Source organism: Podarcis bocagei (assembly GCF_964188305.1).
Source record: "Podarcis bocagei genome assembly, chromosome: 5".
Lineage (NCBI taxonomy): Eukaryota > Metazoa > Chordata > Lepidosauria > Squamata > Lacertidae > Podarcis > Podarcis bocagei.
In genome coordinates this window covers 22,521,053-22,533,353 of record NC_138129.1, presented here as the reverse complement: position 1 = coordinate 22,533,353, position 12,301 = coordinate 22,521,053, and the positions used below count along the sequence as shown (strand labels likewise).

General features: G+C 43.8%; 1 protein-coding gene across 4 annotated transcripts in view; it reads right to left on the bottom strand.

Annotated features, from left to right (window-relative positions):
• SULF2 (sulfatase 2) overlaps positions 1 to 12,301 on the bottom strand; it is a gene marked incomplete at its 3' end in the record, with an annotated part of 286,332 nt that overhangs the window by 66,528 nt on the left and 207,503 nt on the right. For all 4 annotated transcript variants that reach the window (XM_081196120.1, XM_081196122.1, XM_081196119.1 and 1 more), the window contains one exon: positions 5,250 to 5,489. In XM_081196120.1, coding sequence (XP_081052246.1) covers positions 5,250 to 5,489 — 240 coding nt within the window. The remainder of the gene's footprint in view (positions 1 to 5,249; positions 5,490 to 12,301) is intronic.

Below are 12,301 nucleotides of genomic sequence, written 5' to 3'. Positions count from 1 at the left end.
CATCTGCATCTGCCTGGATTTTATTCCTCTTTCGAAACCTCTGCTGCTATTGCTACCGGGAAAATAAATGCCACAGTGCAAATAAAGGAACAGGTTAAAAGATGATCACTGTGGACAAAATTCATCTGCAGTCATCCACTCGGGTGGAGCCAGGGATAGCAAATGGAAAGCAGAATTGGAAAACCTGCAAGACAACTTATGATGGAAGAAGAGCTTCCTTGTTAGCTGTGATGCTGACCACAGAAAAGTAAAAATAAATACAATGTTCAAAGCTAGGAGAAGTGGCTAAAGACAATAGTCCGTGCAGGAGTTCATTCAAAGACTTTTTAAGCATTATGAATCTAAGTTGAGAGTTGAACTGAATTTTTGAAAAGCAATTCAGCACAGAAGGACTATGACAAGGCAGTGTGGGGCAGGGAACAGAATATCAGATTCCAGGATCTTTGACCAGGGCTGTACCAAGGAGGAGAGCTACAGAACAGTTTGTTTACTAGAAACTCAAGACCCACCAACTGGAACCAAATGCAAAATGGTGGCTGTGGGATGAAAGAGCCAGATGCAAAAGGTGTCATGTGCCCCTCAGCTTTGTCAGGATTTGGCATGGTTTAGTCAGGATCTGGCAAGGATCTGGCATGGATCTGGCATGGTTTAGCATTCCTGAGTGAAGGCTGATGAAGGAGATGAAGCAAAGGGGATGGATGAAGGCTAGCACTCAGGGATGGAAGACAGAGCTCCCCACCTTTCAATCCCTGAGTGTGAGAGAGGGGGCAGCTAGTCTGGCAGCTCTTTCCACTGCCCTTCCTGCAGAGCCTCCGAGGAGGGAGAAGGACTCAACCAGTTGGTGGTAGTGGTGGAGCAGGAAGTGACGGCAATGGAGTCGGAGTCAGGGGGCAAGAAACAGTCACGATGTCATTCCCCACAACTCTCCCCATTTCCAAGTGACTACAAAACTTGCTGCAGTGGAAACCCAAGTGAGATGAGCAGTGTTAGAAACTGAGATATGAAAGCTAGGAGCTAAATGGCACCTTAAACCTAGGTCAGGCTTCCTCAACCTCAGCCCTCCATATGTTTTTGGCTTACAACTCCCATGATCCCTAGCTAGCAGGACCAGTGGTCAGGGATTATGGGAATTATCTGGAGGGCCAAGGTTGAGGAAGCCTGCCCTAAGTTATGGGCGCAACAACAGAATGTCTAGGTGCAATTTTTTTATAAGAAGAATTTAAAGCTGAAAATGAATAAACTGCAGCTAGAATCTTATGTTCATTTTTCACATGGCCTAATCCTCATCTGGAGACTGCAAAAAACAAATCCATGCTTCCCCTGCCTGCCCACCCCCCATATTCTTAAGAGGGTCTCTTCTCCAGTCTTCGGAGAGCGGCTGGAAGTGGGGAGGTAGAAAAAGGTCCTCCTTTCCTTCCACTCTGCAGTTTTAATCTGAAATGTACTGCACCCAGAGCTCAGAAACTGCTCATGCTAATGATATTCCTTGTCGCAAAACGTGCCTAGAACAATGGGAGTTTCTAACGCTGGAGATGAGTAAAAGAAGTGATGAAGGCCCGCTCTGAAAGAATGCAAAACATGCATCCAGAGAGTGCTTTCTGATCCTCTGGCTAAGTGCAGCACAGCAGTCCAATGACATCATCCATTGATTTTTGGTGGCTGTGCAGATGTTCTTTAAGCTGGTGGTGACAGAATGATTGCCCATTGCTGAGAATGATTCTGCCTGCGTGAGAATTCCCTGATGAAATCCTAAATGCACTCTGTGCTCTACAGGGACCACAGAGAAAAAGAAATCAGAAAAGCTTACAGTGAACTTTATTTACTCTACAGTGATCGAAGGAGAAAGAAGAAATGAAACAGATAGCTCATAACCTTTTAAACAACAATAACAAAATATCCTCTTTTTGGAGCATTTTGACATGGTACAAGCATGTTATTGTTCTGCTTTAACTGATAAGATATAAGGTTTTTCTGCATTATTGTACTATTGGATGCTCAGTTTGTGTATTATGTTATGGATTATGATAGATATTGTGCTTTTAATCAGGTGTTTGGTACTTCTGAATTTTGCTTTTTATTAGTTTGGAATTAGCCTGAGGTTTGTACAGTGGTACCTCAGGTTAAGTACTTAAGTTCCGGAGGTCCGTACTTAACTTGAAACAGTTCTTAACCTGAAGCACCACTTTAGCTAATGGGGCCTCCTGCTGCCGCCATGCCGCCGGAGCACGATTTCTGTTCTCATCCTGAAGCAAAGTTCTTAACCCGAGGTACTATTTCTGGGTTAGTGGAATCTGTAACCTGAAGCGTATGTAACCTGAGGTACCACTGTAATAGATTTTGTTTATATGTTCCAAAATCTAGGTGTGGAACCACCAGTTTGCAGACCTAAACTTGGCCCACCATGCCAAGTCTGATATAGTGTGCAACATCATCATCATTATCAACTCACTCTTTACCCAGGGCGAGTTACAACAAGTGAAACACAACATTAATATTAAAATATTACACAATATTAAAAACAGCTTAAAACAACTTAAAATAAATAATAATAATAATAATAATACATGGCACCAGGTCTGGGGTGGGTAAAGGTGGGGTTTCAAAGGTACAACCAGGAGCTGAGGGTGGTCTCCCAATTGTTTCTTTGCCGGAGCAAGGTGAGTAGCAAGGTGTGTTTCAAACACCCTATCAGCTGATGGATGCTAGGAACACACCTTGCTCAAGCAGCAGGAAGCAGTTTTCATTCAATGGAAACCACTCCCCCCCCCACCCGGTCAGTGCTGTTCGTCTCTCTCAACCTCCAAAGCAGCACAGGAAGGTTTGCAAAAAGCCACTTTGCGCAGCTCTGACATAATCAAAGGGATAAAAGCATATTCAAATGAAAACGATGGTTTGCAAGGTGCACTCACTAGGTGCAGCTCAATATCCGGTGAGTTTTCACTGCATATTCAACGTAACTTGTACCTGAACTTATTCACCTAGAATCAATGCTAGGAATTCAGAGCTGCGAGTGAGCATGGCACAGTTTTTTCACAATTTGGCTCCAGAATGCTCAGACAGCTGGGATTGGCATGATCAAACAAAAACAAATCCAGTACGCACAGAAAGGACAAAAGCAGGTGTTAACTTTTGTCTGTGGCACATTTTGTAGGCCCCAAAACATTAATGCCCTTATTAATAAAACAAAAGGAAACAGCTACAGAGTAATAGGGTGTCTACACTTCCCTCAATTTATTCCATCGCAGACTAATTCAGGGTCTTTATTTGAGCAGAACAAAGCAAGGAAATTATCTAATTTGTTCAAAGACACGTTCCTAGTCTGGCTGCTGAGTAGAAGCAACACAAGAAGCTAGAAAGTAATGTTACTATGTTTACTAGTCAACTTTTAAATTGCAGTAACACCTCAAGGCTTCAGTCTAGACAGGCAACTCTATTGTTCCACAGAGCATAAGTATTAATTATTGCTCTTCACCTCCCAAAATAGCATTCAGACACAAGAATGGTATGAAAACACACCCGCTTGACTTGCCGTAAGATGGCAATGATTACACTACGTTAATCACAAGGTCTCCTGCCAGCCTGCAAGACAGAAATGTGGATCCAGAGTTTGCTCCAAAGTAGTGGTGGGCATTAGCTCAAGCCTCGAATGTTGTAATTCTCAATGCTGCAGAAGTGCAACAATGGCTCCGAGACCACTAGACTGGAGGCTCAGCTACATTAGTTAAAAAACCAGTGTTCTGAATTTGCTATAAACATGCAACACCAGATGGCACTGGAGAGCAAAAAAAAATTCTATGCGATTTTCCATAGTATTTTTCTTTTCTTTTGCTATACTGATTTAATTTATGACTTATTTATAGTGTTTTCTTCTTGCATGTAGACCAACCCTGGATTCAGGGTACTGTTGGTGGCAAGCTACTTCAATGGAATAGTTCAAAATGCAGGTGGCAGTTGCAGCGTCCTCTGCCATAAAGGAAATAAGAGAGCTCCAGAGGGACATGATGGATGTTGGCAGCTATTTTGGTAGACCAAATTCAATACAATTTTGGAGAGAAAGCAACGGTATGGAGGAAAGGGGCTTAGATGGTAGGGATTTTGGATTTGCAAGGGTAGTGTTCAGGCCCAGGGGAGGGGAAGCTGGTGATTAGAGATGTGCTGTTTGAGCAGGCAAGATGAGGAAGAAAGGCAGTATGGAATTGGGATATATATATATATATATATATATATATATATATATATATATATATATATCTAACTCATGTGTTCCTCCACCATCAAAATGAGTGAATAAAGAATGGATGAGAGATAGGTGCTGGGTAAACAATATGAGCCTCTAGCCCATCTGAGTTAGCACCTCTGTTTTAAAGTAATCAAGACTGGCCCAAGATAGTTTGAATCCCAAGACAGAGGTCCAAATGTTGTCACTTTCCACACACGCAAACTAAAATGCCCATCTACAAGCATTCTGCCCAAGTGGCATTGAAAGGAACAGGAGTTGCGTAACAACATTCGTTTGATCTTGTGCAATTCTCACTTCTTTCAAACAAGACTTGAGCAGAAGCACTTCCTGGTAGTAATGATGGGTGAATCTGTCCATTTTGGTTTCTTTCAGTTCCTTTCATCCCTCCCACCCCCAATCTTTTTTTCAGCTAATCACATTTCCACATCCGTTTGCAAATTTCGACAGCATTTACGTAAGTACTCATTTCTCCAAATAGACACATTTCTTACAAGCAATTTCCCCTTTCGTATGTTACTTTCACTAATTTTTGAACCTGTTCCCCAATATATGCATTTTGTACACACCTGGGGAATGCACAAGAAAATTCAGAGAAGTGCGAATTTCAAAGGAAAGCTATGTTTTGGTTCACACATAGTTTCAGGAAGTGTCTGTTAGGTAGGTTGGCATTAAAATGCTAACCAGACAAAATTTCTCTGCCATCCATCTGGCTGGTGGGCTGTTGCCATGGGTCACACCTGTCACTCAGCTCCCTTGATCATGTGCCCAGTACCTATTTCATAGTAAGACACATAAAATATCTTCTGTCATATTCTTCATCCCAACGCTAGCAATATCCAATGAGTTTAATGGAGATCTATCTCTGCATAAATGAAATCTGGGTTTGTCGGGCAGATGACAAGAGACTAGGAGAAGTTATGCATTGTATTCCTTCCAGTTGATAGCCTCAGGCGTGAGCCATAGGGCTGAAAAACCTACCAGCAAAGCAGCTCACCTATTTCGGTCTTACCTGTTCTATAGCCTGTGTTATTGAGGTACACTGCAAACGTGCGAATTTCATGCTGGGCCTGCCAAGATGGAGAGGAGCAGTTTTCATTGTTGGTGTAGGTGTTGTGATTGTGGACGTACTTTCCTGTGAGAATTGAGGAGCGGGATGGGCAGCACATAGGTGTTGTCACGAAGGCATTGATGAAGTGAGCACCTCCCTGTTCCATGATCCTCCTTGTCTTATTCATCACTTGCATTGAACCTGAGGAAAGAAAAAGCACCACCATGTCATCAAAAAGAGATCGAGAGCTGAAAGCTCATTGCTCTACTTTGTCAGAAAGTTTCATTGCACATAAGACAAAAGAAGCCACTTTATGATAAAACGAGCATAGTTGTTTTAACCAGCGAGGGCAGAGAAGGCTGTGCCAAATATCTCCTGCTGGTTACATCTTCACAGTAGTGTAAGTAGCTTTGGAATTAAATCCCTCAACTTTTAAAAAAAGATCTTTTTAACCTTTCAGTTTTAGGACTTAATTGCCTCATACTATATATATAGAATCCTAGGTCTGCTCAGGGAATCTGCTACTGCTCAGTATGGTTCTCATGCTACCCCTGCGGCAGAATGTTAGCTACATTTTGTGTGTGTGTGTGTGTGTGTGTGTGTGTGTGTGTGTTTGTTTTTAAGCCGAACAATTTTCGGTGGTGTTTTTAAAAACAACAACGATGAAAACAAATTCTGTATCACAGTGAACCAGCAAAGAAAACAATTTGGGGCAAAGGAACTTCAAAACTATCACTTTGTTCTGATAATCATTGCTCTGTGAGTGGATTAAGGAAAGACTCAAGAGATGTACTGTTCTAATCCTCTTCTAATGAAATCAGGGAAAGGGCCAAAACTCAGTTGTAATGCTTTGCATGCTGAAGGCAACACTTTCAATCTACTTTTACTTGGGGAAGGTTCAAGTAGCTGGTGATGGGGAAAATCTGTGCCCAAGACTCTGGAGAGCACAGCCAGTCAGAATACACAAACTGGGTTAGAGGGACCAGCAGCCTGACCTGATATATGGCAGCTTCCTAGGTTTTTAAATCACACAACTTTATTGATTTTTAGCACATAAGAGAAAATGCATAAGGTGGGTCCACAAGCAAAGGCGATCACAATGAACATACAGGTCTTGCTCATGCAACCCGAAAGGAGAGGGAGGGCGAGTCTTATGCTTCCATGCGCCCCATCCCCATGGAGGGAAGAATATAGGAATCAGTGCAATAGAGTGTTTATCCATACCCTAAGTGAGATACTGCCTCCTCTTGGAGGATAAGTGCTCAAGTCCTCTCCCTACTTAACCCAGCCATCTCATTCACTTTATCTAATTATTCATCATCTCAGCCATTTTCATTGTTATTGAACTAGTTTCAGTTATTCGCATCCATTTTGCTTCCAATGGGAGCCATGGCGACTCTTCTGTTGCTTGTCACTTCTGTGTTTTCCATCCAACAGGCATGAAATTGCCAGGGATTCTATGTATTGTCTATCTATCCAACAGATTAAGACCTGCTAAACCTTAGATGGGGGGGGGGAGTCCTCGTTTTGTAGGCTGCTTTAAAAATACTCACAGGCTGATCCACAGATCACTCCAAATACTATAATAATAATAATAATAATAATAATAATAATAATAATAATAATAATAATAATAAAATAATAATAATAATAATAATAATAAAATAATAATAATAATAATAATAATAATAATAATAATAATAATAATAATAATTTATTATTTATACCCCGCCCATCTGGCTGGGTTTCCCCAGCCACTCTGGGCGGCTTCCAAAAGAATATTAAAATACTATGATACATCAAACATTAAAAGCTTCCCTAAACAGGGCTGCCTTCAGATGTCTTCTAAAAGTCTGGTAGTTGTTGTTCTCTTTGACATCTGGTGGGAGGGCGTTCCACAGGGAGGGCGCCACTACTGAGAAGGCCCTCTGCCTGGTTCCCTGTAACTTGGCTTCTCGCAGTGAGGGAACCGCCAGAAGGCCCTCGGTGCTGGACCTCAGTGTCCGGGTAGAACGATGGAGGTGGAGACGCTCCTTCAGGTATACTGGACCGAGGCTGTTTAGGGCTTTAAAGGTCAGCACCAACACTTTGAATTGTGCTCGGAAACGTACTGGGAGCCAATGTAGGTCTTTCAAGACCGGTGTTATATGGTCTCGGCGGCCGTTCCCAGTCACCAGTCTGGCTGCTGCATTCTGGATTAGTTGTAGTTTCCGGGTCACCTTCAAAGGTAGCCCCACGTAGAGCGCATTGCAGTAGTCCAAGCGGGAGATAACCAGAGCATGCACCACTCTGGCGAGGCAGTCCGCGGGCAGATAGGGTCTCAGCCTACGTACCAGATGGAGCTGGTATCTCTCTCTCTCTCTCTCTCTCTCTCTCTCTCTCTCTCTCTCTCTCTCTGAACTAAAAATAAGTTAAGTACAAGGAAATGGGGAAGGTGGGGAGACAGTGTGGACTGGATTAAAAATGCTTTTCCGGGCCCAAATCAAGTTTCTCAAGTTAGTGTTTAAAACAACTTAGCCCCCAAATATCTGAAAGATGGCTGACTTCCCACCTAACTCTAACACAGCCTTTGGTGTACAGAGAGGTGCCGGAACTCAGTTCCGGGGAATTCCAGCTGGAAAAAAAGCTCTGCTCACATGTTCACAAGAGAGAGCATTCTTTGTAGCAGCCCCCATGTTGTGGAATTCCTTCTCCACAGAGCTTCATCTGGCTTCTTCACCATGAAGCCTTCTGTGAATAATAATAATAATAATAATAATAATAATTTATTATTTGTACCCCGCCCATCTGGCTGGGTTTCCCCAGCCACTCTGGGCGGCTTCCACAAAGACCAAAAATACACTAAAATGTCATACATTAAAAACTTCCCTAAACAGGGCTGCCTTAAGATGTCTTCTGAATGTCAGGTAGTTGTTTATATCTTTGACATCTGATGGGAGGGCGTTCCACAGGGCGGGCGCCACTACTGAGAAGGCCCTCTGCCTGGTTCCCTGTAGCCTCATTTCTCGCAATGAGAGAATTGCCAGAAGGCCCTCGGTGCTGGACCTCAGCGTCCGGGCAGAACGATGGGGGTGGAGACGCTCCTTCAGGTATACTGAATGATGAAGATGCATCTCTTTACCCTTGCCTTTGACACCTGAGGTGTCTTTTTTTTCAGGCCCCACCCTATTTCTGTGATTGTAACCTGTTTTAACCATTTTAAATTTTAAATTGTTGCATCCTGCCCTGGGACCTGCTGGTGAAGGGTGAATAGCGCAGTTTATGATAGTCATGAACAGAGCAGATGGGTTCCATATGTTTCAATACTTCATTATGAAAGGAATGTGTACTCTTAGTAGGAAGTGATCAGACATTAACAGGAACACCCTATAAGAATTCTGACCGGTTGCCATTGTCACTCTTTCCACTTGGGAATGCCGCCCCCTCGGGAATTTATCCCACAAGCAGTTGTAGTTCAGATTTCAATTTGTCCTTCAAAGGCTTTTCACAAATCTGTGCACCCCATAATGATTTCTATCGTTAGAATAGCGTGCAAAATTTCTTAAAGAATGGGCAGACTGGGGGAGGGAGGGAGAGAGAGACTTAAGCTTTTACAGGATATGGGAAGCTTCTAAAGAGGTGGACATGTCTGCATTTGAGTGGGGCTCTCCTAAGCCATTTTGGAACAGACAAAAATGGCTCTGTATCATATTTGCAGCAATTATAAGATTTGTTATGCAAGACTGAAGCAGAACAGGCCTCTCTTGATGCAGAGGTCTCTCTAGTAGCCACAAGGTCAAGTTGCCATCAACCTTCTCCTGCCATTGAAGAGATGCCTTCATGTTTGGGGGGATGCCAGTCCCACACCTGTGTGCCCTTAAGCCCCTGAACCGGTACAAAGGTGTCCAGTGAGAGCAGCCGCAGGCTATAGCATGCTGAGTTTTAACTTGACTAAAGCCTGCACCAATGTATTTTCAAGACAAGAGGCTCACGTTAGAGAATATTTAGCTGGCTGACGGCACTGGGATTTCCTTTTATCTCTCCATCAGCCATTCAAAGTTAGCAAAGGTCAGGTGTGCTCAATTACCTAAGTGGCTCTAGGCCAGACTGTGATAAAATGGCATCACAACCTAGTCCCTAAGAGAGAGATGACAGCCAAAAGATGCTTTAAAGTCTACACTCTGGAGGCCAACCCCCCAAAAAAGTAGATGAAACTAAAAGGATAATACAAAGTGGATCGAGAGAGCTAGCTTTTCCCACTACGTAGGGATATTTGGCTAACCACCCTATGGCAGAAAGAAGAGAGATATTATACATGTGATGAACAAATAAATAAGTGGGTTGGAAGATGCACATGGCATGGAAAAATGTGATAGAGAAAAGTTTTTCTCCATCTCTCATAATGCTAGAATTCATAGGCATCCAATGGGAATGAATGTTGGAAGATTCAGGACAGATAAAAAAAGTATTTCTTCATGTAGCACATAGTTACCGTATTTTTCGCTCCACAAGACACACTTTTTCCCTCTTAAAATCTAAGGGGAAATGTCTGTGCGTCTTATGGAGCAAATGTGTGGTCCCTGGGGCTGGGGGGGGACCTGGGCTTCCCCCGCCAGCCCCGACAAGCTCTGGGAGCAGCAGGAAGGCTGCGCGCAGCCTTTCTGCTGCTCCCCGACCTGCTCTTTGGGGCTGGTGGGGGAAAGCCGGGCTTGCCTTCACTGAAGCTTGGAGAGCGAGAGAGGCCGGTGCACACCAACCCCTCTCGCTCTCCAGGCTTCCAAGGTAGCCGCCTGAAGCCTCCAGAGTGCAGCAGGAATTCCAGCTGCGCTCCGGAGGCTTCGGGTTGCCTTCCCTGAAGGCGAAGGCAATGTGGGAGAGGGATTGCTGCGCAGCACCCTTCAGCGAAGCGGAAGGAGAAATGGAAGGGGCTCCGTTTCTCCTCCTGCTTTGCTGAAGGGCCGCTGTGCAGCTCTCCCCCTCTAAAACAAGGTGCGTCCTATGGTCGGGTGCATCCTATAGAGCAAAAAATACGGTAACTATGGACAACACTCGCACAGGAGGCAGTGATGGCTGCCAAACTGGAAGGCTTTAAAAGATGACTGAATTATCAATGGCCACTAGCCATGATGCTCTGCCTGCATGGACGAAAGCAGTAATGCTGCTCAACACCAGCTGCCTTGAAACCACCAGGCAAGGGGAAAAGTGCTCTTCCGCTCGGATCCTGCCCGAGAGTTTTCCCACAAGCACTTTATTGGCCACTTTGATAACAGGATGCTGGACGAGATGGACCATGGGCCTAATCCAGCAGGGTCTTCTTATGTTCACTCCTGCACTAGATCAGGCTGTTTTGATGAAGACGGAATGAAAAAGGGGTGTTTTCTTTTGCCCACTCTCCATAACTCCATCTCCATCCTCCCTGATAACTATAAAAGGCTCAGATTTGGGCATCCAGCCCTCTAATGCTATATCTCACAACATGGGAAGTCATTATAGAAGATGACACCGCACCCCTCCCCCCCCCAAAAATGAGGCCAGAAGAGCGTGACAAAGCTCTCTGGAGCCCCAAGCAGGTGCACTCCTTTTAGGGTGTGGGGATACACTGCAACATTTTGTTGCACATCCTACTTCTTTCCTCTAATGTTGACGCTCTTCACCACCCATTTTTTTTATAAAAAAGGCATGGCCATTTGTGAACCAAATGTAACTCTGAACACAGTTTGGAAGACACAGATACCAGCTTTTTCCTCTCCATCTTGTGAAGCGAACCCTCTCTCCCTTCCCTCAAAACCCAGGTCGAATCACTGTTTTGTCGTTCTGCTATTAAAACGCAATTTTAAACAACCCCTTTAAATGGCAGAGGCATCTGTGCAGAAATAACACTACATGTTAACTCCCCCCTTGGGGACACTAACCTCCTTTAATAAAACCACTGTAATGACAAGGCCCTATATATCAACAGTCTTTAATACAGAAACATATGATCTAATCTACTTCCACAGCTTGAGAGCTGATGTGAAGTGACAGATCAGTGGAAGGTAAAAATCCAGGGTACCCCTTCCGTGCAATCTTAAATAGGCCAGCTTTAAATATTTTACAACAGCGCCAAGCCATCCAACAAAAATTCACTTCGTACTGCCTCCCAACACAAACTTTGGAGAGGCGGAAGAAATCGGATTCCTTCCTTTTGTAGGACATTGGTTGGGTGTTAATCGGTCGTTGCAATCTAAGCAAAACAGCTGCCTCTGGAGTAGGAAAAGCTTCCAGGCTGTCACCAATTTGGTTCTGATGTTACTTAGTAATGCTGCTGCTTTGAAAATGTGAGCATCCTATTCAGAAGGTGGTCTCCATTGCAAATAACTAAGCCCTGTTTATGTTTGCAAACTCGTGTTGAAAGGGCATGGCGTAAGATCAGACATTTTTAGTTGACCCAGAGATAAAGTCTTTCTAAGAATTCGGAACTGCTGGAATTTTTTTGTTTGACATATACAGAGGAGACCAGTGTATCTTGGCTCCTTATGGGTGAATCAACACTGGATATTTGCTTCCTTTCAGTTCTTCTGAAAAGAGAAAGCACCATACGTTCCTGCCCACAAAGAGGTTAATTTTCTAGTTTTCTGCACCAACAATACATCCGTGTTTATGTATGTTTGGTGGTTACTTGAAAAACATGCTGCGCTGTATCCTGCAACTGGAATTCTACATGACGCACATTACACAGATCTGTCTAGCTTATTCTGCAATTGCAAGTCCCAGAAAAAGGCAAGAGTTAAGGCACTGAAGCCTCCAGCCAGTATCCATAGCAAAATTCTGCTGAGCACCACTCCTGCGGGCAAGAAACTTGGTTTGGTTTTGCTGTAAAAAGAAAGTTGAGAATCCCAAGAGAATCCCAACTCTACAATAAGCCAACACCTATTTCTATGGTAGGGAGCGGCCACAGAAAACGTTCAGCACATTCGGTTGAGATTCCTTCATAGCATGGGGTTGGATTAGACGAACCTTGCAGTCCCTTCCAACTCTACAGTTCTATGGTTATA